Consider the following 27,378-nt stretch of genomic DNA (forward strand, 5'->3'; position numbering starts at 1 on the left):
TGCATTGAATATATCAGAAAATACTTGTTGTTATTGCGATAAGCATTTCTCCTCGAAAGGAAATCTTACTAACAAGCATGTAAAATTGGAACATAGCAAATCCCGGTGGAGGAAAAGTCTATATTCTGTCGTGAGACATCATGTTCCGAAGGATTTTCTACTTCCCTTCGATTACGAGAACATTTGGAGAAAACACTGTACCTGTACATGCATTTGCCTCTGAAATTGTGAAGTTGGAATTCAAAAATATGAAGGGCAAGTAAATTGTTCTGAAATTTTTAAAATGCTGTATTTAATTAATATATCTTAAAATAATTGTTTTCGTGAATATTAACAGCTCACTCAGTAGTAAATAAAAATATTATGTACTGTATTTGACAGATTTCTACGAATGGAAAGCCACAGAGGAGTTGAGAACCAACTAAAGTTAACTGTGTCGTACTGTCTAAAAAATCATGGAATTTATAAATTGTAGTCGTGCGTCTCTGGCACATGGGATCATGACTACACTCAATTCAGAAATGTACCTATAAAAAGAAAACATTCAATAACAGATTGTGTGTATAAAAATGTTGCAAATGTATAATTTTCAATACATCTTTTTTTTTTCTTAGCTAACATTCAAATAAATCATTGCAGATCTGTTAAATGAGGCTACAAAAAGTTCACTAATATTTTACTGACGATGATAATTTGTTGATGGATTTAAACTACCAATTAAAAAGACTTTACTCAAATTACACAAGGATACGCTTAACTCTTGGTATTCGACAGGGTTAGGTTTTTTAAAAATCTCGTGAAAACCAAATAAGGATGTCTATGGAGAAAATTGAGTTTGGTTTTGTGGAACGTTTCAAAGATAAACGTTAATTGTAAAATAAAATATTGCAAATTTTCTAATATAAAACGTTTAAATTATTTCTAAAAAGCAATGAATGATTTTATTAAATAATACAAAAGAAAACAAAAATTTCGAGTAAGAGACTGAAAATTCAGCAGAAAAATCTTGAGATTAAAAGAATTTAAGAAGGAAAGTTTACATATTCTGTAGAATAACTTTTATAATATACTGTATAATTTTAAATACTTTGATAAAAATAATAGACAATAGTCATCTTTTAAAGCTACAATATAAACATTGAATATTAGACAAAAGACAAATTTGCCGTTCGAGAAACGAACAATAGCAAATTTTGTTCGTAATAAATTAATTCTGACCGTGGTGTATTTACACAGATTGTGTTCCGTCACGTGATTCAATGAGGTCGTAGAATTATGCTTGTCGAGCTTCTTGACGTCACGAAGTAGCGACATCTCGTGGTAAAAAACAGAACTACGGCCACGGAATCGTTCTGTAATTAGACTCCAGTCAATTTAGTCACCGTGGGTATAGCCAATTTAATAAAAATTTTTATAATAATTTTAAATCGTTCGACGAAAAATGTCGACATCTTAAAATTATGTATGTAGTATTCTTCGAAAGAAACAATTAAGGATTTGTTTATCTGATGATTACACGCAAAGTGCTCCTTCACGACAACTAATCATTCTTTTTACCTTAAATATTAACAATGATGTTAAAAATAAAGATGAGTAGCCTAGATTCTACAAATAAATCTACTAAACCACCATCGACAGAGGTTTTCAATCGGTATGCCGGGACACACTAAAAAAGGCCCTGAAAAAATGTAAGGGTCTTTAGTAGTTTTTAAGTCCTTTTCGCACACCCTCGCGCTCCTCGACCTCGGGGCCTACGGCCCCTCAGCCGCCGACACGCTCGCTGTCGCTCGCGGTCGACTAGTACTACGCGCCCTATAAGTTTATGTTATTTTTACTAACAGAAAATAAAATATGCATTTTATTAATAAAGAGAACATTCTACGTATTTCATTTGTTCGAAAAAAACAATAATTGAAGGGGACCGCTCTAACTCCGTGCACCATGCCAATTCTCAACGAGCTGCACAAAGATGCCATAACAACACTTCAGGAATGCCGCGAAATAGATTGCTGAGCTGCGCTACAACACTTCTTAAGTGTATTACTGAAAAGTGTGAATAGCACAATAATTTTACATTGATAAATCACAGCCTACAATAAGAACAGCCTAGTCATTTGCTCTGAACACGTGTGTTGATTCCAGAGGTAGTTTGCACATAGTCCTCACTAGGAGCGCTGATAACCGGACTATTCGATCAAGTGATGAATGCTAATTCTCTTGCAAAGAAGCGCTTATGATAGATTTAAAAAATTAAAATTTCGAAAATACTTTATATCAAGATACTGGTGAATTTTTAAAAGGTTTGATTTAAAATGGTTCATCGCTCTGTGCCATTTGTACATCAAACAAATCGAAAAAAGATGGAACAAGTTTTCACGAATATCCCGCAGAAGAGAATTTACGTTTAAAATGGATAAAAGCTGTCAGCAGAAAAGGTAATATTTATTTAATACTCCATAATTAACCCTACATGAATCGAATTGGTCTCACATACCCGCCGCGATCTTTAGTTAACAATTTTTAATATTAAATATTATTTAAGGGATACTATAGATTACCACCTATGGAATTTTGGGACTTTGAGTATATTTTTGAACTGAGGGGACCGAGACGAGTTCAACGATACCCTACTTGTGGACCGGAGACGAAAAATAAGAAAGTTATACTTTTTTCGGCGATCGCGCGATGATCGGGAGTCGCGTCGCTCTCTCCGCTAAGCCTATCGCGTGTTTAACAGGCAGTCCAGGCAAGTCCGGCAAGTGTTCAACAGAGGCAGATGTTGATCCACGAGCACACTGATCATCTGCAGTTGGAGTTAAGTTCTTTTCGCACACCCTCGCGCTCCTCGACCTCGGGGCCTACGGCCCCTCAGCCACCGACACGCTCGCTATCGCTTGCGGACGGCTAGTACTACGCGCTGATTTCGCGGCTTGCCAACAAACCTAACCTATCTCTCCAGGAGATGACATCATGGTTTGCAGACTTTACCGCAAGACGGCGGTACTAGCAACTACGGTGCCGTCTGCATGATAGCATTAAAAAAGTATGATAACTTATAAAGCTTGATGACTTTCTTATTTTTTGTTTCCGATCCAAAAGTAGGATACCGTTGAACTCGTCTCGGTCCCCTCAGTTCAAATATATATTCAAAGTCCCGAAATTCGATAGATAGTAATCTATAATACAGCCTTTTTTAAAAAAATCTGAAAAAATTAATATTCCTCTAACTTCATAGCTCGATCAACATGCTGTTGAAACTTTTTGCATAGCAACGCTTCCTTTTATCGAATTTCTCGGATATTTCAAAAACAGTAGAAAGACGTTGCTAAAGACCACATGGGTGTATTTGAAAAGCACTTAATTTAAGCTTTTTAAATACAAATAAAATTAAATACATATACTCCCCCTTTCATGAGGACAAGTACGGTTTTTGCAAGACCCTTAACTGCAATGAGATTAGGCTTTATTGCAGTTGAATTTTAACTTTTCTACAATTTATTTATACAAATTATTTATAGATAGTATAACTAATAGATTTACTGTATAAGCTAACTATTTTAAAAATTACAGATGAAAACAGTTCAAAACTTTGGAAGCCAAGTGACTGGTCAGTTGTCTGCAGTAAGTACTTTCTGGAATCAGTCTAGGCGACCGACGAGCCGGCCTTAATGAAGACGGCCTTAACGTACGCGAGAGGAAATACAACGCCTTCCGGGAGGACTTTTATGGGAAGCTGGCCCCTATTTAGGCGTTATCTACTAGGAGAAACCACGGAAAACTCCTAGCTGCCAGCCTGTCCGACCGAGGCGCGAACCCACGCACTTCCCAGTGTTTAAAGTCTGGTTACCGCCGCTATGAGCGGCAACGGAGTCCACTCGGCCACTGCTGGGCATCTTGCCTTCTCGGGGGTGTTTCGTCCTTTTATCCACAGAGAGGAGAACGCTGGAAAATGTAGATTGAAAAGGTCCCCTTGGCGACGATACTTTACAGTCATAATTTGTTATTTTTTCGTCCAATGGTTCTTTTTAATTTTTAATATTTAATTAGAAAGAATTTGTAAAAATATTAGAATATATGCTTTTATGTGATAATAAATTTTTAAAAATTTTGGAAACAGATTGTATAAACTTTGCGGGAAGTGTGTTCTCGTAAATACTGCGTTTATAGAAAAATTATTGGGCTGCAATTTGAAAAAATGTAGACCCGCTGTCGTCACCTATCTACCTGTCCTTCCTTAATCGCGAGAAAGGAGTTAGATGGATGAAAGTCGATACCAGAAGTGAAAAGCTTAGGGCAGAAGACTTAGATATACGAATATCCAGTTTAGAACGGACGTAACGTTACTTTTCTCCCGAACGGAATTAGATGGATGACCGACACGACTTTATTGCTAACAGGAAAAGTATGATGTACAGTACAGGGGCAAGACCACCACTAAAAGAATTGACGAAAAGTTGCAGCTCGGCATTATGACCATTTCAAAATAAGTAATGACTTGTTACAATTAGTTTGGTTTATCTGGTTAAGACAACGCGACACGTGAGCGATCTGCTGAGGGGATGCATCTAGGGAAGACTTTTATGAGAAGTTGGACCCTATTTAGGTGTTACTAAATCGGAAAACTGCTCTTGGCTGGCCCGTTGGCCATGCCCGAATTCACGACAAACTACAAACTAACTACCGGTATTCAGTGGTTTTGTCTACTCGGCTACACTTATTAAGAAAATATCGTTCGAAAAGCAAAAATACGTGTGGAAAGTGCTATGTGCTACCTGTCGCAGTAATTGAGCGAATGTAATTTATATTTTTGTTTTGTTTGGTAAGAATTATATTTAGTTTATGATTTTGTTAAATTTTTTACCAATATATGGCGCTACGTGTAAATCGGAAAATTGAATGTAGATAGAAATTAATTGATTTACAGAAATTCAATAGATATTTTGGGGTGGGATGTACGACATGATCTAAGTTAGAAGTATTTAAGCGGAACCACCGAGTTTCGTAGCAATTGCTCAAACGGCCTAAGAGTGTATAGCGAAACAAAAAAACAAACAAACAAACATCCTCATGTTTATATATAAATTACATGATTCCTTTATACTTATGAAACAGTTTAAACACAGCATCCGTGCTCTTCAATGAAAATATCTTTAGAAAGTTTTAGCATTTTGCAAATATCCCTTACATCTGTGTTGACAGTTTCACAGAGAAGATTAATTAAGACAACTGTAGTGTTTGTACCAGAGCCCCTTTAGCCGCCACTCGAAAACATCGAGTGACGTTTCCACTTCCCAGGACGAGGACCTAGGGGTTGGATTTCGGGAAGCAGTGTTGGTGTTATGTGACGGTGTCGTTTACTGTAACGAAGCGTGATATGTAAATGATTGAATGCGACGAAAAACTAAATAATGGTTCAATTGTGAATGTTACGGCGAGGGGTGTTTGTAAGGATGTGTTGTAATGAAACCGTCGAAATCGTTTAAATAACGAAATTCACGCTTCTCATCCTCCGCATAGTGCAGTCGTGCACCGAAGACCTCGATGTCTTTCTATTTTTTTTCCGCTCCTCTGCCAACACCAGCGTTACGTCGTCGGTCTTTTTTCTTAGGTCGTCGTCTAGCTTGTCCATCAATTTGTTTCCGGATTCTAAAATTCGTTCCGATTGATAAACTAATACCCACCTGGCGCCGAGGACAGCTTATCGCGGTCCAAACTGGGTCAGATGGAGCGTGTAATTTGTGGTATACCTGGCGTTAATTGAGGATTTCTAATTAACTATATTAATTAAAAATCCTCACATTCGAGCTCCCGGGTTGCACGTCAAACGAAAGCGTGCTCGCTTCCGTTTAACGTGCAACCCGGGCGCTCGAAATTCTAAACAATAAATGGCGAAATAAACGGTTTTACAATACAATGATTGTTTCTGTAATAATAGCATCGAAACAATTATTACATTTTCAAGTCAACTTGTATGATTTATTAATTCTGTTTTTCTATTTAGTATTTGAATATTAGTTTGTCTTCCTACAGTTTCAAATACCTGTCGGCAACTTATATAACACAATGTTTGGTGTGGAAAGCCAGATGAAAGGTGATAGAAGAGAAAAGAAAGACCGCCGATATGGTCGAGTCTGAGGAGGGTATTAATAGTAAGGATGGGTGAAAATAAAGCATAAGTGTGCTCAAAAGCACTCTTATATTATTTCAAATTTCAGAAAGAAACTTTTACCGCATTTACATCTTATTTCATTTATATTATGTTATCATTATTTTTACATATAAGAAATATGAATTTGAAATCTTAATAAATAAATATAAAATGTACTCTAAAGCGTATCGAATCACTTTTTGATATTTTAAAATACGACACCGACAAAGGCGATTTTGAAAGTCATCGATGAACTTTTCATTTCATTTTCGGTATCTGGAAATTAGGTTCCAGTCTAAAAAGTCTTGTAATTTATACTTATTAATTTAACGTTTTACTACTTTAGTAGGCGTTCAAGTAAATACTGTATTTTCTATTTGTTATCTAATAAAATTTTACCCCTGTCAACAAAGGAACCTACTGTGCAAACTGCTTTTTATTCCGATAATTTTTCTATTTTGAAATAGATTTTTCTATTTTCTATTAAAAAGATTTTACAAACTTTTTGTTTTTCCCGTACTGCACTTTTCTTTGATGATTAAACCCCCAGTTAAAAAGCAAGGGAAATAGCAACGTAAAAGCAAACCAGTGGCTGAGTGGGTAGAGCATTACCGCTAAACAGATGCCTAATACATCCCTGGACCTCATGCCATGTGGTATTTCTTTCTGTCGGGGTATGTAAAGGACACGGTTTATGGTCGCACTGTCTTCGGAAGAGCGCCGGAATTGCATTAACGCTTCAATTCTGACAACCCAGAAAATCATCCTTAAAATGCATGAAGCTAATTAAACAAATGTTGTGAATTAAAAATGTATTATTATGTATTATACTGTATATTAAGCTGAGATGTGCTCAGCTGTGCTCAGCGATGCTGGCGTTGTACAGTACATTGTACAGACTAAGGAGGCTATATATCACCATATAACTTTAAAATTCTTAAGTAAGAATTTTAAAGTTATATGTTGATATGTAAATCGTCCAAAATATATACAGCCATTTTTTAACTTTTGAGAAACCTGTTCTATGGTAATTAATAATTTGGTACCGTTAAATCGTTTCCCTTACTCTAAATTGGTGTTTTCTTACATTTTCGGGCAATAAACAGAAATTTTAAGCTTTCGCAAGTATGTCGGTTTACTTTAGATAACATCAAAAAATCATCTGTAAAAATTGATTTTTGTTGTTTTGAAAGTGGAGCCTTGTCTTTATATATACAGTACTACAGTATATATATATATATAATTTAATTTGTCATAACAAGCAGTAATATCAGGAATTACGTTCAGGTATGATCTATACTTATCAAATAATTATACAATTGTACACCATAACCTTTTGTTATGGTTTACAATTGTACATATCGGTATATAAGTATCATACGTGAAAAGTCTCATATTAGTAATAAATATAAGTTAATAACTAAGAAATAGATTGATATGATATCATATAATACAGTCGTTTGCAAAAGTTTAAGACCACACATAGAAAAAGCAGATTTAATGAAATTTTATTGCAGGGGCTTCTTGGTGATCGTACAACAATTTTTCTTATCACATGGTCACCACATGGAGATATTTTTCTCGGGCGACTACTCCTCTTTCGGTTAGAGAATTCTTCAGAATTTTTAAATTTACTGATAGCTTGACAAACAGCTGTCTTGCTCATGTTTACTCTAGAACTTATTTGACGTTCAGAAAAACTATCTTTATGCAGTGTCACTATATTTCTGCCCTTTTTGCAACAGTGAGGGAAGGTTTCTTACCCATTATAATAGTTACAGTATAGCACTATCTATGCCAAAATCGAGCCAACAACTGCCGATAAGCCGCACGTGCACATTTATTTATACCAGCGTAATGAGTCGGATGCAATCAACACACGAGATGATATAAGGGTGGATCAAATGAAAACAGAACAGTAGCCAACCACATCAGCAGCCATTATTTATTTTCAAATGTAATCACCAAAATTACACAAGCACTTGTCCCACTGTTGCACCAAGAGGTGAATACCTCGTTCGTAGAAAGAGTTTGGCTCAGATCGAAACCAGTTTCGAACAGTGTCCATGACTTCGCTGTCCGATTGAAAACGTCGACCCCGCAATGCTTTTTTTAGCGGACCAAAGATGTGAAAGTCACATGGTGAAAAGTCGGGGCTGTATGGTGGGTGTTTTAACACACTCCACCGAAACTTTGCAAGCATGCTCAGTGTGCAAGTGGCCGCGCATTGTCGTGGAGCAAAAGCACTCCAGAGGACAACATTCCTGGCCGCTTGGCTTTGATTGCTGCACGCAAACGTTCTAGGGTACCACATTCCTCTTCTTTAGTCGCAAACATGACGCAGACTGATTGCCTACCGGACGACACTCCTGGCCGACTGCCAGCTCATACCAGACGGTTGCGCGCGCTTACCAAGGGTGAGTCCATTCCTCAATAGGGTTTCTCCTCTTTCACCTAACGCTCTGCATCTACACACAGTTTTGTTACACTCACATGCACACACACCGAATTATGACCACTGTTCCGTTTTCATTTGATCCAACCATATGTAATAATCTACGGGAAAAATGAGAAGTGTAAAAAACTGGAAAATGGCTAATTGTCTTAAACTTTTACAAACAACTGTATATACCTGTATAAATTATAAATATTTTATACATTTTATATTAAATATATAATTTATACAACTATATATTATATCATATCATATCAATCTCTTTCTTAATTAATAACTCATATATATTAGCGAGATTGAGGCCGAAGTTTTAAACGCGAAAACGTGTACGTCGGACGTTTAGCACCGCTTTCCTGTAAGCCTAGAAGTTTGACAATGGCGTTTGGAATGTCGAGCATGATTCCACTGACTTTCCAAAGGCCATTGTCAAACTTCTAAGCTTACAGGAAAGCGGTGCTAAACGTCCGACGTACACGTTTTCGCGTTTAAAACTTCGGCCTCAACCTCGCTAGTACCTTCAAATTTCGTCTTTTTGAGCATCACGAACATAATCACGGCAAAGTCGACTTTTATCTATCACGTTCACTCGAAATATAAACCTTTTAATTTATGTGAGAACATCTTCAATTATTTTTTGAATTTTTAAACATATTCACATAATGTATTTGGCATTTGTTTAGTAGTGAACGGTGTGCTTGGCTACAGCAGTGTTTCTCAAACTTTTTGGTCGGCGACCCCCCTTTTTGCACTTAAAAATTTTAAAGGATTCCGAACAATGAGTATGTGTAGAAAAACATCCCGGAGGGAATGGTTAATTGAAATTGAAATAAGGATTTATATAACAAAATCTACTCTATCTTATTTTAAACTATATAATTGTTTTTAATTACTTTTTAAATTCTATGTTTTGTAAATAAATTAAATAATTGAAATAGTGTATATATGTATATATATATATATATTCTCAGTACACCTATATGCCTCTTTATTAGTTTATTTTTCTGGATTTAAATAAATTGGATTAAGAATGTTTTTAGTTTTAAATAAACTAAAAGAAAATACATGCTTTAAATGAACGTAATGAATAGTTTATTAAGCAAAACAAATTTAAATTTTAACATTTATTAAATTTTCGAAAATTGAATTGCTATACATTATCGTAATGTTGATTACAAACAAGTTGAAATCATTTTAATCGAAAGTTAGTTAATTACAAAGACTTATACTTTCAAAAAATATTCAAAACAATTGCATATAACTTGGAAACTTCAGTTTTCGATCTTAGATCGTTTAATTGCTGGTTTTTTCTCAAACCAAGAAATAACATCGAATCCATTGGTACAGTAACCTGAACTATCGCATGTCATACCACTAGGGCAACAATGAACTTTATCAGAGCAGCATACGGCTTGTGGAAAGGGACAGCATCCGTAAGTGTTAGACCCTATCAAACAGCAAGTATTTTCAGAATTGCAATAATTGCCATCTGGGCACTGTACGAGATCTACCGAGTTTCGCTCCAATGACTTGTATTCTGATAAAAAAATTGAGTTTTTCTGGATGTTTGGAATCTTCTTTGGCTCCGTGTTAGATCTGCACAACCCTGAGAAATGACAACTATACCCTGGTGGACAACAAGTTTTCCTATTGCTGCAACAGACAGCATTTGGAAAAGGGCAACAACCTACTTGGCCTGCATTCATCGGACAACAAGTCGACCAAAAAGGACATAGTGGACACGAATACGAGTGGCTAACTAAAGAGAAAGATTCTCGGAGAGGCTCTAATTTTGTTGTAAAATTATGTTTTCCGGTCACATCTGGAGACTTCACGCAGATTCTAAATTGATCTACGCAGATATATTCGTCTGGACAGCAATGCTGAAGATCTGAACAGCATACTGCATTTTCCAAGGGACAGCATCCATATCCTTCGTTAGCCTGGCAACAAGTTTGACCTAAACATCAAATTTCAATATATTAATTAAGTAAAACATTAATCAATGAATTAAAAACACAAACCCCACCTTCTTTGCATTGATATTTAGAATCTTGACAAATTGCCTGTCCTCTGATTATCGTCACAACCAATAACAATATCAAAAGAACAAAAACCTTCATTTTCTGAAATAGAATATTGTATTGCTTCATGTTGTTAATACTTTAATCTTAAAAAGTATAAAGCATAGTTTCGATATATGGAAATGTAAATTAACAGTATATGGGTTAATAAAAACTTACATTACGGAATGATATTTATGGACTTATTTGCGAAGAACGTATTACACAGATTTACATTTTACAATAATATTTTCAATTAAATTTAAAAGCAACGTTCAGAAAAACTACACTAAAGTCTTAAAACATTCAATTGCAATATATTAAAAAATATTTCAATAAATATGGACATTAATCTATAAATTTGTTCTGTTAAAGGTCTACTCTTTCCTTTCATGTGTACATTATTCCCAAATAATGTTTTCAACATATTCATAAAAAATAATGAACCAAAGACGGTTATTAATGTTAGGTATTACCATATTATCTATTAAAAATTAGTTATTTGAAGTCTCTACATGTAAAATTTGTATACTCACCAGTTTTTAAACTGTAATTAAACGAATAATGAGGATTTTAACTCTTTCATAAAAATCACACTTATATATTAGATTTGAAAATTCTGTAGATAACCTTCAACGAATAACAACGCGTATTAACAGTTAGATAATAAAATGAGATTAAAATTTATGCAGAGAAAGGTCTCTCGCTATTCACCTTTAAAAGTAAGGTTAATGATAAAGAAATGAAAGTATATTTGTATCAACATTTTTAACAAAATCTCAATTGAATCTAAGTAAACATTACAATGTGTTATGCAAGATTTTATAAATAAACTGATTGTTTTCTACGCCCCGTGTTTTATTTAATTTATTTTATTTTTATTTATACGAAAAACATCTCAATTTTTCTTATTCAAACGACATGCAATTAAATCTCTGACGAAAGTGATATTATTAGAAAAATGCGGAAACAATCGAATTTCGTGCAATCGAGTGGTCTAGCGTCATCCTCTAATAAAAAATTAAATTATGCAAAAACGATTAATTTCTTGATTTAATTGGTATGCTTTATGCTAAATAAAGATAACCGATAGCAAAAATCGTGAAGGCTTGTCTAAGAGCTTCATAATGAATCTTCTCAACAACATCTCGTATAAACTTTACGTCGCTTAAGATCTGAGAAACTGAATTAGTCAAACATAAGCCGTAATTAGCTTTAGGATTCGAACTCACAGAACAGTTCTTACAAAAATGTAAGTTAAACAGACATTTCATGACTGATAGATTCGTTTATAAAGCTGACTTCTATGTGACCGGTACTGTAACGATCTTTAGGTGGTACTGATATTACTTTCGACATGAGACGGATAATAGTTTATAGTTTTTTGATTATTTTGGAAAAATGAATTGATCCATTAATGATTCTGTAATTTTTTGAATTAAATAAATTGATAATAACAAACAATAATTGCTCTTATTCCACTGCTGTTCTCAGAAACGAGCAATACTTTCCTATTGGAACAGCCACCTCACCGAACCATGGTAAATATGTTAACGCGTCACTGAGCAACTTTCTCAACTTTCTCTTTTGTTTATCATGCTATTCTTTACAAAAACAGTGCGCCCCTACATTGGGGCACTTGGGCATGTGCCCTTCTTTTGGTCTCGGTTGCCCTTTTTCTAATACCAAGAGGGGACCCAAACAGCAGAAAACTCGTGTCTTCTAGCCTATTCTGCAAATATAAAAGAAGCTAATAAATGATATTTGTTCTTTGATGCCTGCAACTTCGTCGTATGTTGACCAAAATCTCATTCCTTGATTTCAAGGCCAAGTTAGGCCCAAGTGCAACCAGCCCCATCTTGTGCGAACGCTGATCTGACGTTGAACAATAGAGCTTAAAATTTCTTTTGTAATGTAAAATACTTTATTTATCGCTTGTACCCTCCCTCTTTTTTATAGTCTGTGGGCACAGCTGCACAGAAGTACATGTACTGTACACGATGTATATAATATTAGATAAAACGTAATTATGTTATGCATCTATCAAGTACAGTAAGTCCTTAATTAACGTCTTAGGTACAATTTTGGAAACGGGACTATAAGCAAAATGACATATAACGAAGCCAATTATATCACAGGCTAATTGATATAAGCAAGAATTAAGTAAGAGATTAAGTATATTTTTGGCCATAAAAGCAACATTAAATTTCTAACATCCAAATATTTCTAATATGCACTTGGTGAGCAATTGGTGTTTATATTACATTCAATAAAGATTAGGAAAACATTAACAAACATAGGAAAGACAGAAAATTATTTGCCAAATTTTTTTGTTAATCAGTAATCTAAGAAACGACGGTGGTAGAGGTAGTGAGGGTTAATGTGGACGGAAACTTAATCATGAGCGCTTTCATACCGCGTCATTTATTGTGTTGGACTTTTATTACCGAGCCCTTTACGAATTTTTATTTTACAATAGTTTTCATTCATTCGTTTACTCACTTTCCAACTTGCTTATTTCAATTCAGGGTCGCGGATGGAAGGTGCTTCTCTCGGCAACCCAGGGTGCAAGATACCAACTAGTTCTAGATAGAATGCCATATCATCAGAGGACGGATTCACATACATACTCACTTATACCGAGATAATCTTCATACGCTAACTAACTTAATATGCACTTCTTTGGAATATAAGTAAAAACCGGTGTACATGGAGAAAACCCTTGTAGACACGAGGAGAACCTCCAACTGCACAATGACAATGGTCCTGGCCAGAAATCGGTTTGTTCTCATCAACTACGTTATTCAACAACCTACTGTATACATATAAAAAGTTTTGTAACAACAAAAAATTTCTCGAATGAATTATTTTTCACTTTAAATCGTTTCACATTCGTGAATAAGCAGAATTATGCCAAAAAGCTTTGTTTTAGAACTTAAAAATTTACTCTGAGAAACAATAAACGGTTTAAAATAAAAAATGGTTTTTTTAATATTCAAAATTCGTTTTGTCACGAGATTCCACTCATTATCTGACACACGCAGTACATGAAATACGTTTTTTTAAATACTTTTTTATGTTTACCAACTGTCTTAGAAAATAATAGGTTCACTTTCGCATATGTAATCGGTTGCGCTGCGTTTAGATAATTATGTTGAATCTTGTCTGGTCGCAATTTAAATTGTTCATTATAATTCAAAAATTTTAAATAAGAAACAAAAATAAAGAAATAATGAAACGAAATTACGAATTCTATTACGAAAAAACATTAGATATTGTCGTGTCAGAAGTTTTAGAGGTGAAATTCAAATACATTTCTATAAAAGATAGCTTTTTATTTAATATTATTGTATTGACAAGACCTAAAATTGCAGTCAGACTTATTTCTTGTTCGACTTAAATTCTTAATCTCTAATATTTCATGAAAATTTTCGACACACATTTCTATTAAATTTGATATGATTTTTGCGAAATCTCGTAAAAAGTAATGTTTAAATATGTTGAAAACATTTAAAATCATAATCTTTAAGCATAAATCTTTCTCAAGATATAAACTTGTTTAAAAATTTAAGTAAGTTTTTCAAACACAAAATAAAAATAACAATTATTATAGATATTTGCCTATTATACATTAAGTTGTTTGAGGAATCCCAGTAAATGCGTGCAGAATTCTAGGATTATGCAAAACATTACTCGAATGTAATTCGACACGTGGAACATAATTCGATTTAAGGCTTGTAAATATTACAAAAACAAGATATTATAATTTACATAAAACAGAAACAACATAATATTCAACATAAGTTATTTAAAAATTTATTTAACAATTATAACAATTATATGAATGATAAAAAATATTAAATGCACAAACGGCACTATAATGACACGTAGAAACAGAAGCGCAATGAGAATTTTTGTATCGATAGACACAGGAAACTAATTAACAATCACTAACTAAATTATCTGATTGGTTCTAATTAATGTCACAAAGAACTTGGATTGACACGAGTAACTAAATTAGAGCCAAAAATAACTTATTTAATTAACTAATTGCGAATTTTATTGCGATTGTACGTGGCCTACATGTTGTGGTATAAGCATTAGTTCTTTACCAAATATTTCTTCGTAAAAGCGAAAAAATTAATCCACAAGGGAAAAAAGCCAAAACGAAACAGATATAAATTCTCATTATATATTAAAGCGTAAAACAAATATATACAAATTGGAGGAAGCGTATATAGAAATTCCCAGTATAAAATGTTATAATTACTGTATAAAATATTTAAAATTAGTTGTATTTTGATAGGTTTCTAACCACAATATCTAAAAATATTCTTATGTATACTTTGTTAACAATATCCATTTATCTTTAAGATAAAATACGTAACGTTGAATATTTTTATTTATCTTGTATTTCGAAATGCCATTTAATTTTTATATTGTAAATAATTTAAGAAATTATATAATATTGTATTTAAAATTTTTATATATAACTTATTATTATTATTATTTTTTAAAATCTGCTTCATTTCACATAAACAAGCATTTATAGATCTACTTTCAAACATTTACTTGAAAATATTAAGCTTCTTTTTTCGCTTATCGTGATTGTAAGTTGAGAATTCCTAAATGTTAAATGTCTCGATTTGATTTATAACGACGATTCTTCTAATGAAAATCATCCTTCGAATTTACCAAAATCGAAGACCTTATATTGTAGAGTCCGCTTGTTCTAATCACGTATATTATCGCCAATGTTAGTGTTTTGTAAACCCTAAGTTAAAATAGGCTATGCATATAAAACTTCATTTATAATCAAAATTTTAGTTATAGCTATCATTATCTTCAAGTAAATTGTATTTTGAAGCTGTCTTTTCGCTTTATCAATTTAAAAATACGGTTGTTAATGTACGAACATTATGAATCTCAACCAGTGTTTTAAGCATTAAACATTAATCACTTTAATTGTTATTTGCTTGCAGTGCCGTGCTTAAATTTATAGACATTCTTATCTCAATTATATGCAATGTTAAAGACGCAAAAAAATATCAAACAAGCAACATTGGGTGAATTACCATTAATTAATTCTGATCATCATACATTGGTGCCTCATATGATATACTTAATGCGTTTCAGGTGCATGTCCGTTAAGTGAAAAGTCCGTTATACGAAACGCATTTTCTTATAAAAATACATGTTAAAACATCTAATTCGTTTCGCAGCATAAAATAACCGTACTGTACCGTAAAAAATAAATAAAAATGGAGCAGTCACCAATTATGCCGGGTAGTCAGATGTTGTGAGGACGAGGTGGAGAAAACTGTGTTCACACATTCATACAGACACACACTTTTCACACATTGCAGCAGGTCTCTTTTTATTGTTTTTTAATTGGAGTCAGATTCAGGAGAGGCTACTGGGGCTTGCAGGATCAACTCCTCTTGTTTCATCCTTTGTTTGTAAAATAAAACCTGTTATTATCGACATCAAAAAAATAATAGTTTTTGGATAACAAAAGTTTTTTAAAAATATGTTTTAAACGTTTAAATCTAGAAATAATTAAAATAAAATTGAATTTATTTCAATTAAATTAATTTTATTTTCAACTGTGGATATTAATTTTTATAAAATATTTTTTATGCAGAGTGATATTCTGTAAGTATCCTCTGTTAAATTATTGAGGTAAAGAATTTTTATAAATCAATTGTCGTTAAGGTGGGATTACATTCATGTCGTTTGTAACTTAGATTTGATTTTGTTCATGAAAATCTATTTCGAGTGAGCAACAAAATTCTGGGATTTTAGGATTAAGTATTGAAGGATATAATTTTGTTTTCCTATGGTTAAACGACGTTAATTAGTACAGTTGTTTATATTGACTGTTATATTTTACTATTTATTTTACTATATATTTCAGTTGAATTATTTTATTTTATAAAAAAAAATAATTAATCAAAAATCTCTCTGTTCCTTCCTTTCGTGGGCAGTTGAAAGGATGTTGTTATAAATAACTTCAATCATCGAGTATTACAGTAGAACCCACTTATTGTAATCACTTTGAGACTCATCTAATCTGAAAATAATAACCGATTGATACCATTAAGCGATAAAAGTAAATAAAACTACAATTAATGGATATTCTTGACTCATTGACTAATATTAAAAAATTAATATAGCATGTTAAGACAATTAAAAAGTTCAAAACTGAAATATTTATTAATTATAATGATCAGAATTAATTAATGGTAATTCACCCAATGTTGCTTGTTTGATATTTTTTTGCGTCTTTAACATTGCATATAATTGAGATAAGAATGTCTATAAATTTAAGCACGGCACTGCAAGCAAATAACAATTAAAGTGATTAATGTTTAATGCTTAAAACACTGGTTGAGATTCATAATGTTCGTACATTAACAACCGTATTTTTAAATTGATAGAGCGAAAAGACAGCTTCAAAATACAATTTACTTGAAGATAATGATAGCTATAACTAAAATTTTGATTATAAATGAAGTTTTATATGCATAGCCTATTTTAACTTAGGGTTTACAAAACACTAACATTGGCGATAATATACGTGATTAGAACAAGCGGACTCTACAATATAAGGTCTTCGATTTTGGTAAATTCGAAGGATGATTTTCATTAGAAGAATCGTCGTTATAAATCAAATCGAGACATTTAACATTTAGGAATTCTCAACTTACAATCACGATAAGCGAAAAAAGAAGCTTAATATTTTCAAGTAAATGTTTGAAAGTAGATCTATAAATGCTTGTTTATGTGAAATGAAGCAGATTTTAAAAAATAATAATAATAATAAGTTATATATAAAAATTTTAAATACAATATTATATAATTTCTTAAATTATTTACAATATAAAAATTAAATGGCATTTCGAAATACAAGATAAATAAAAATATTCAACGTTACGTATTTTATCTTAAAGATAAATGGATATTGTTAACAAAGTATACATAAGAATATTTTTAGATATTGTGGTTAGAAACCTATCAAAATACAACTAATTTTAAATATTTTATACAGTAATTATAACATTTTATACTGGGAATTTCTATATACGCTTCCTCCAATTTGTATATATTTGTTTTACGCTTTAATATATAATGAGAATTTATATCTGTTTCGTTTTGGCTTTTTTCCCTTGTGGATTAATTTTTTCGCTTTTACGAAGAAATATTTGGTAAAGAACTAATGCTTATACCACAACATGTAGGCCACGTACAATCGCAATAAAATTCGCAATTAGTTAATTAAATAAGTTATTTTTGGCTCTAATTTAGTTACTCGTGTCAATCCAAGTTCTTTGTGACATTAATTAGAACCAATCAGATAATTTAGTTAGTGATTGTTAATTAGTTTCCTGTGTCTATCGATACAAAAATTCTCATTGCGCTTCTGTTTCTACGTGTCATTATAGTGCCGTTTGTGCATTTAATATTTTTTATCATTCATATAATTGTTATAATTGTTAAATAAATTTTTAAATAACTTATGTTGAATATTATGTTGTTTCTGTTTTATGTAAATTATAATATCTTGTTTTTGTAATATTTACAAGCCTTAAATCGAATTATGTTCCACGTGTCGAATTACATTCGAGTAATGTTTTGCATAATCCTAGAATTCTGCACGCATTTACTGGGATTCCTCAAACAACTTAATGTATAATAGGCAAATATCTATAATAATTGTTATTTTTATTTTGTGTTTGAAAAACTTACTTAAATTTTTAAACAAGTTTATATCTTGAGAAAGATTTATGCTTAAAGATTATGATTTTAAATGTTTTCAACATATTTAAACATTACTTTTTACGAGATTTCGCAAAAATCATATCAAATTTAATAGAAATGTGTGTCGAAAATTTTCATGAAATATTAGAGATTAAGAATTTAAGTCGAACAAGAAATAAGTCTGACTGCAATTTTAGGTCTTGTCAATACAATAATATTAAATAAAAAGCTATCTTTTATAGAAATGTATTTGAATTTCACCTCTAAAACTTCTGACACGACAATATCTAATGTTTTTTCGTAATAGAATTCGTAATTTCGTTTCATTATTTCTTTATTTTTGTTTCTTATTTAAAATTTTTGAATTATAATGAACAATTTAAATTGCGACCAGACAAGATTCAACATAATTATCTAAACGCAGCGCAACCGATTACATATGCGAAAGTGAACCTATTATTTTCTAAGACAGTTGGTAAACATAAAAAAGTATTTAAAAAAACGTATTTCATGTACTGCGTGTGTCAGATAATGAGTGGAATCTCGTGACAAAACGAATTTTGAATATTAAAAAAACCATTTTTTATTTTAAACCGTTTATTGTTTCTCAGAGTAAATTTTTAAATTCTAAAACATAGCTTTTTGGCATAATTCTGCTTATTCACGAATGTGAAACGATTTAAAGTGAAAAATAATTCATTCGAGAAATTTTTTGTTGTTACAAAACTTTTTATATGTATACAGTAGGTTGTTGAATAACGTAGTTGATGAGAACAAACCGATTTCTGGCCAGGACCATTGTCATTGTGCAGTTGGAGGTTCTCCTCGTGTCTACAAGGGTTTTCTCCATGTACACCGGTTTTTACTTATATTCCAAAGAAGTGCATATTAAGTTAGTTAGCGTATGAAGATTATCTCGGTATAAGTGAGTATGTATGTGAATCCGTCCTCTGATGATATGGCATTCTATCTAGAACTAGTTGGTATCTTGCACCCTGGGTTGCCGAGAGAAGCACCTTCCATCCGCGACCCTGAATTGAAATAAGCAAGTTGGAAAGTGAGTAAACGAATGAATGAAAACTATTGTAAAATAAAAATTCGTAAAGGGCTCGGTAATAAAAGTCCAACACAATAAATGACGCGGTATGAAAGCGCTCATGATTAAGTTTCCGTCCACATTAACCCTCACTACCTCTACCACCGTCGTTTCTTAGATTACTGATTAACAAAAAAATTTGGCAAATAATTTTCTGTCTTTCCTATGTTTGTTAATGTTTTCCTAATCTTTATTGAATGTAATATAAACACCAATTGCTCACCAAGTGCATATTAGAAATATTTGGATGTTAGAAATTTAATGTTGCTTTTATGGCCAAAAATATACTTAATCTCTTACTTAATTCTTGCTTATATCAATTAGCCTGTGATATAATTGGCTTCGTTATATGTCATTTTGCTTATAGTCCCGTTTCCAAAATTGTACCTAAGACGTTAATTAAGGACTTACTGTACTTGATAGATGCATAACATAATTACGTTTTATCTAATATTATATACATCGTGTACAGTACATGTACTTCTGTGCAGCTGTGCCCACAGACTATAAAAAAGAGGGAGGGTACAAGCGATAAATAAAGTATTTTACATTACAAAAGAAATTTTAAGCTCTATTGTTCAACGTCAGATCAGCGTTCGCACAAGATGGGGCTGGTTGCACTTGGGCCTAACTTGGCCTTGAAATCAAGGAATGAGATTTTGGTCAACATACGACGAAGTTGCAGGCATCAAAGAACAAATATCATTTATTAGCTTCTTTTATATTTGCAGAATAGGCTAGAAGACACGAGTTTTCTGCTGTTTGGGTCCCCTCTTGGTATTAGAAAAAGGGCAACCGAGACCAAAAGAAGGGCACATGCCCAAGTGCCCCAATGTAGGGGCGCACTGTTTTTGTAAAGAATAGCATGATAAACAAAAGAGAAAGTTGAGAAAGTTGCTCAGTGACGCGTTAACATATTTACCATGGTTCGGTGAGGTGGCTGTTCCAATAGGAAAGTATTGCTCGTTTCTGAGAACAGCAGTGGAATAAGAGCAATTATTGTTTGTTATTATCAATTTATTTAATTCAAAAAATTACAGAATCATTAATGGATCAATTCATTTTTCCAAAATAATCAAAAAACTATAAACTATTATCCGTCTCATGTCGAAAGTAATATCAGTACCACCTAAAGATCGTTACAGTACCGGTCACATAGAAGTCAGCTTTATAAACGAATCTATCAGTCATGAAATGTCTGTTTAACTTACATTTTTGTAAGAACTGTTCTGTGAGTTCGAATCCTAAAGCTAATTACGGCTTATGTTTGACTAATTCAGTTTCTCAGATCTTAAGCGACGTAAAGTTTATACGAGATGTTGTTGAGAAGATTCATTATGAAGCTCTTAGACAAGCCTTCACGATTTTTGCTATCGGTTATCTTTATTTAGCATAAAGCATACCAATTAAATCAAGAAATTAATCGTTTTTGCATAATTTAATTTTTTATTAGAGGATGACGCTAGACCACTCGATTGCACGAAATTCGATTGTTTCCGCATTTTTCTAATAATATCACTTTCGTCAGAGATTTAATTGCATGTCGTTTGAATAAGAAAAATTGAGATGTTTTTCGTATAAATAAAAATAAAATAAATTAAATAAAACACGGGGCGTAGAAAACAATCAGTTTATTTATAAAATCTTGCATAACACATTGTAATGTTTACTTAGATTCAATTGAGATTTTGTTAAAAATGTTGATACAAATATACTTTCATTTCTTTATCATTAACCTTACTTTTAAAGGTGAATAGCGAGAGACCTTTCTCTGCATAAATTTTAATCTCATTTTATTATCTAACTGTTAATACGCGTTGTTATTCGTTGAAGGTTATCTACAGAATTTTCAAATCTAATATATAAGTGTGATTTTTATGAAAGAGTTAAAATCCTCATTATTCGTTTAATTACAGTTTAAAAACTGGTGAGTATACAAATTTTACATGTAGAGACTTCAAATAACTAATTTTTAATAGATAATATGGTAATACCTAACATTAATAACCGTCTTTGGTTCATTATTTTTTATGAATATGTTGAAAACATTATTTGGGAATAATGTACACATGAAAGGAAAGAGTAGACCTTTAACAGAACAAATTTATAGATTAATGTCCATATTTATTGAAATATTTTTTAATATATTGCAATTGAATGTTTTAAGACTTTAGTGTAGTTTTTCTGAACGTTGCTTTTAAATTTAATTGAAAATATTATTGTAAAATGTAAATCTGTGTAATACGTTCTTCGCAAATAAGTCCATAAATATCATTCCGTAATGTAAGTTTTTATTAACCCATATACTGTTAATTTACATTTCCATATATCGAAACTATGCTTTATACTTTTTAAGATTAAAGTATTAACAACATGAAGCAATACAATATTCTATTTCAGAAAATGAAGGTTTTTGTTCTTTTGATATTGTTATTGGTTGTGACGATAATCAGAGGACAGGCAATTTGTCAAGATTCTAAATATCAATGCAAAGAAGGTGGGGTTTGTGTTTTTAATTCATTGATTAATGTTTTACTTAATTAATATATTGAAATTTGATGTTTAGGTCAAACTTGTTGCCAGGCTAACGAAGGATATGGATGCTGTCCCTTGGAAAATGCAGTATGCTGTTCAGATCTTCAGCATTGCTGTCCAGACGAATATATCTGCGTAGATCAATTTAGAATCTGCGTGAAGTCTCCAGATGTGACCGGAAAACATAATTTTACAACAAAATTAGAGCCTCTCCGAGAATCTTTCTCTTTAGTTAGCCACTCGTATTCGTGTCCACTATGTCCTTTTTGGTCGACTTGTTGTCCGATGAATGCAGGCCAAGTAGGTTGTTGCCCTTTTCCAAATGCTGTCTGTTGCAGCAATAGGAAAACTTGTTGTCCACCAGGGTATAGTTGTCATTTCTCAGGGTTGTGCAGATCTAACACGGAGCCAAAGAAGATTCCAAACATCCAGAAAAACTCAATTTTTTTATCAGAATACAAGTCATTGGAGCGAAACTCGGTAGATCTCGTACAGTGCCCAGATGGCAATTATTGCAATTCTGAAAATACTTGCTGTTTGATAGGGTCTAACACTTACGGATGCTGTCCCTTTCCACAAGCCGTATGCTGCTCTGATAAAGTTCATTGTTGCCCTAGTGGTATGACATGCGATAGTTCAGGTTACTGTACCAATGGATTCGATGTTATTTCTTGGTTTGAGAAAAAACCAGCAATTAAACGATCTAAGATCGAAAACTGAAGTTTCCAAGTTATATGCAATTGTTTTGAATATTTTTTGAAAGTATAAGTCTTTGTAATTAACTAACTTTCGATTAAAATGATTTCAACTTGTTTGTAATCAACATTACGATAATGTATAGCAATTCAATTTTCGAAAATTTAATAAATGTTAAAATTTAAATTTGTTTTGCTTAATAAACTATTCATTACGTTCATTTAAAGCATGTATTTTCTTTTAGTTTATTTAAAACTAAAAACATTCTTAATCCAATTTATTTAAATCCAGAAAAATAAACTAATAAAGAGGCATATAGGTGTACTGAGAATATATATATATATATACATATATACACTATTTCAATTATTTAATTTATTTACAAAACATAGAATTTAAAAAGTAATTAAAAACAATTATATAGTTTAAAATAAGATAGAGTAGATTTTGTTATATAAATCCTTATTTCAATTTCAATTAACCATTCCCTCCGGGATGTTTTTCTACACATACTCATTGTTCGGAATCCTTTAAAATTTTTAAGTGCAAAAAGGGGGGTCGCCGACCAAAAAGTTTGAGAAACACTGCTGTAGCCAAGCACACCGTTCACTACTAAACAAATGCCAAATACATTATGTGAATATGTTTAAAAATTCAAAAAATAATTGAAGATGTTCTCACATAAATTAAAAGGTTTATATTTCGAGTGGACGTGATAGATAAAAGTCGACTTTGCCGTGATTATGTTCGTGATGCTCAAAAAGACGAAATTTGAAGGTACTAGCGAGGTTGAGGCCGAAGTTTTAAACGCGAAAACGTGTACGTCGGACGTTTAGCACCGCTTTCCTGTAAGCTTAGAAGTTTGACAATGGCCTTTGGAAAGTCAGTGGAATCATGCTCGACATTCCAAACGCCATTGTCAAACTTCTAGGCTTACAGGAAAGCGGTGCTAAACGTCCGACGTACACGTTTTCGCGTTTAAAACTTCGGCCTCAATCTCGCTAATATATATGAGTTATTAATTAAGAAAGAGATTGATATGATATGATATAATATATAGTTGTATAAATTATATATTTAATATAAAATGTATAAAATATTTATAATTTATACAGGTATATACAGTTGTTTGTAAAAGTTTAAGACAATTAGCCATTTTCCAGTTTTTTACACTTCTCATTTTTCCCGTAGATTATTACATATGGTTGGATCAAATGAAAACGGAACAGTGGTCATAATTCGGTGTGTGTGCATGTGAGTGTAACAAAACTGTGTGTAGATGCAGAGCGTTAGGTGAAAGAGGAGAAACCCTATTGAGGAATGGACTCACCCTTGGTAAGCGCGCGCAACCGTCTGGTATGAGCTGGCAGTCGGCCAGGAGTGTCGTCCGGTAGGCAATCAGTCTGCGTCATGTTTGCGACTAAAGAAGAGGAATGTGGTACCCTAGAACGTTTGCGTGCAGCAATCAAAGCCAAGCGGCCAGGAATGTTGTCCTCTGGAGTGCTTTTGCTCCACGACAATGCGCGGCCACTTGCACACTGAGCATGCTTGCAAAGTTTCGGTGGAGTGTGTTAAAACACCCACCATACAGCCCCGACTTTTCACCATGTGACTTTCACATCTTTGGTCCGCTAAAAAAAGCATTGCGGGGTCGACGTTTTCAATCGGACAGCGAAGTCATGGACACTGTTCGAAACTGGTTTCGATCTGAGCCAAACTCTTTCTACGAACGAGGTATTCACCTCTTGGTGCAACAGTGGGACAAGTGCTTGTGTAATTTTGGTGATTACATTTGAAAATAAATAATGGCTGCTGATGTGGTTGGCTACTGTTCTGTTTTCATTTGATCCACCCTTATATCATCTCGTGTGTTGATTGCATCCGACTCATTACGCTGGTATAAATAAATGTGCACGTGCGGCTTATCGGCAGTTGTTGGCTCGATTTTGGCATAGATAGTGCTATACTGTAACTATTATAATGGGTAAGAAACCTTCCCTCACTGTTGCAAAAAGGGCAGAAATATAGTGACACTGCATAAAGATAGTTTTTCTGAACGTCAAATAAGTTCTAGAGTAAACATGAGCAAGACAGCTGTTTGTCAAGCTATCAGTAAATTTAAAAATTCTGAAGAATTCTCTAACCGAAAGAGGAGTAGTCGCCCGAGAAAAATATCTCCATGTGGTGACCATGTGATAAGAAAAATTGTTGTACGATCACCAAGAAGCCCCTGCAATAAAATTTCATTAAATCTGCTTTTTCTATGTGTGGTCTTAAACTTTTGCAAACGACTGTATTATATGATATCATATCAATCTATTTCTTAGTTATTAACTTATATTTATTACTAATATGAGACTTTTCACGTATGATACTTATATACCGATATGTACAATTGTAAACCATAACAAAAGGTTATGGTGTACAATTGTATAATTATTTGATAAGTATAGATCATACCTGAACGTAATTCCTGATATTACTGCTTGTTATGACAAATTAAATTATATATATATATATACTGTAGTACTGTATATATAAAGACAAGGCTCCACTTTCAAAACAACAAAAATCAATTTTTACAGATGATTTTTTGATGTTATCTAAAGTAAACCGACATACTTGCGAAAGCTTAAAATTTCTGTTTATTGCCCGAAAATGTAAGAAAACACCAATTTAGAGTAAGGGAAACGATTTAACGGTACCAAATTATTAATTACCATAGAACAGGTTTCTCAAAAGTTAAAAAATGGCTGTATATATTTTGGACGATTTACATATCAACATATAACTTTAAAATTCTTACTTAAGAATTTTAAAGTTATATGGTGATATATAGCCTCCTTAGTCTGTACAATGTACTGTACAACGCCAGCATCGCTGAGCACAGCTGAGCACATCTCAGCTTAATATACAGTATAATACATAATAATACATTTTTAATTCACAACATTTGTTTAATTAGCTTCATGCATTTTAAGGATGATTTTCTGGGTTGTCAGAATTGAAGCGTTAATGCAATTCCGGCGCTCTTCCGAAGACAGTGCGACCATAAACCGTGTCCTTTACATACCCCGACAGAAAGAAATACCACATGGCATGAGGTCCAGGGATGTATTAGGCATCTGTTTAGCGGTAATGCTCTACCCACTCAGCCACTGGTTTGCTTTTACATTGCTATTTCCCTTGCTTTTTAACTGGGGGTTTAATCATCAAAGAAAAGTGCAGTACGGGAAGAACAAAAAGTTTGTAAAATCTTTTTAATAGAAAATAGAAAAATCTATTTCAAAATAGAAAAATTATCGGAATAAAAAGCAGTTTGCACAGTAGGTTCCTTTGTTGACAGGGGTAAAATTTTATTAGATAACAAATAGAAAATACAGTATTTACTTGAACGCCTACTAAAGTAGTAAAACGTTAAATTAATAAGTATAAATTACAAGACTTTTTAGACTGGAACCTAATTTCCAGATACCGAAAATGAAATGAAAAGTTCATCGATGACTTTCAAAATCGCCTTTGTCGGTGTCGTATTTTAAAATATCAAAAAGTGATTCGATACGCTTTAGAGTACATTTTATATTTATTTATTAAGATTTCAAATTCATATTTCTTATATGTAAAAATAATGATAACATAATATAAATGAAATAAGATGTAAATGCGGTAAAAGTTTCTTTCTGAAATTTGAAATAATATAAGAGTGCTTTTGAGCACACTTATGCTTTATTTTCACCCATCCTTACTATTAATACCCTCCTCAGACTCGACCATATCGGCGGTCTTTCTTTTCTCTTCTATCACCTTTCATCTGGCTTTCCACACCAAACATTGTGTTATATAAGTTGCCGACAGGTATTTGAAACTGTAGGAAGACAAACTAATATTCAAATACTAAATAGAAAAACAGAATTAATAAATCATACAGTTGACTTGAAAATGTAATAATTGTTTCGATGCTATTATTACAGAAACAATCATTGTATTGTAAAACCGTTTATTTCGCCATTTATTGTTTAGAATTTCGAGCGCCCGGGTTGCACGTTAAACGGAAGCGAGCACGCTTTCGTTTGACGTGCAACCCGGGAGCTCGAATGTGAGGATTTTTAATTAATATAGTTAATTAAAAATCCTCAATTAACGCCAGGTATACCACAAATTACACGCTCCATCTGACCCAGTTTGGACCGCGATAAGCTGTCCTCGGCGCCAGGTGGGTATTAGTTTATCAATCGGAACGAATTTTAGAATCCGGAAACAAATTGATGGACAAGCTAGACGACGACCTAAGAAAAAAGACCGACGACGTAACGCTGGTGTTGGCAGAGGAGCGGAAAAAAAATAGAAAGACATCGAGGTCTTCGGTGCACGACTGCACTATGCGGAGGATGAGAAGCGTGAATTTCGTTATTTAAACGATTTCGACGGTTTCATTACAACACATCCTTACAAACACCCCTCGCCGTAACATTCACAATTGAACCATTATTTAGTTTTTCGTCGCATTCAATCATTTACATATCACGCTTCGTTACAGTAAACGACACCGTCACATAACACCAACACTGCTTCCCGAAATCCAACCCCTAGGTCCTCGTCCTGGGAAGTGGAAACGTCACTCGATGTT

At 32.8% G+C, this 27,378-nt stretch overlaps 3 protein-coding genes across 3 annotated transcripts in view; 2 read left to right on the forward strand and 1 right to left on the reverse strand.

Annotated features, from left to right (window-relative positions):
• LOC136984411 (uncharacterized protein K04H4.2-like) overlaps positions 1 to 22,980 on the forward strand; it is a 47,044-nt gene extending 24,064 nt beyond the window's left edge. Inside the window, exons 10-11 of the mRNA XM_067281379.1 lie at positions 21,921 to 22,017; positions 22,087 to 22,980. Of these exons, the coding sequence (XP_067137480.1) occupies positions 21,921 to 22,017; positions 22,087 to 22,775 (786 nt within the window). The 3' untranslated portion in view covers positions 22,776 to 22,980. The remainder of the gene's footprint in view (positions 1 to 21,920; positions 22,018 to 22,086) is intronic.
• On the reverse strand, positions 9,667 to 11,346 carry LOC136984440 (progranulin-like). Its single transcript, XM_067281426.1, has 3 exons — positions 11,200 to 11,346; positions 10,630 to 10,726; positions 9,667 to 10,560 (listed from the first exon to the last, which is right to left on the reverse strand). Exons 2-3 carry the CDS (start codon positions 10,721 to 10,723, stop codon positions 9,872 to 9,874), a joined length of 783 nt encoding a protein of 260 aa, XP_067137527.1. The 5' UTR covers positions 10,724 to 10,726; positions 11,200 to 11,346; the 3' UTR covers positions 9,667 to 9,871.
• LOC136984439 (heat shock protein 60A-like) overlaps positions 19,520 to 27,378 on the forward strand; it is a 181,905-nt gene continuing 174,046 nt past the window's right edge. The window contains exon 1 of the mRNA XM_067281425.1: positions 19,520 to 19,532. The gene's annotated coding sequence lies outside the window, so the exon portion shown is untranslated. The remainder of the gene's footprint in view (positions 19,533 to 27,378) is intronic.

Source organism: Centruroides vittatus, unplaced genomic scaffold, assembly GCF_030686945.1.
Source record: "Centruroides vittatus isolate TY-2023 unplaced genomic scaffold, ASM3068694v2 contig_918, whole genome shotgun sequence".
In the NCBI taxonomy this organism is placed as follows: Eukaryota; Metazoa; Arthropoda; class Arachnida; order Scorpiones; family Buthidae; genus Centruroides; species Centruroides vittatus.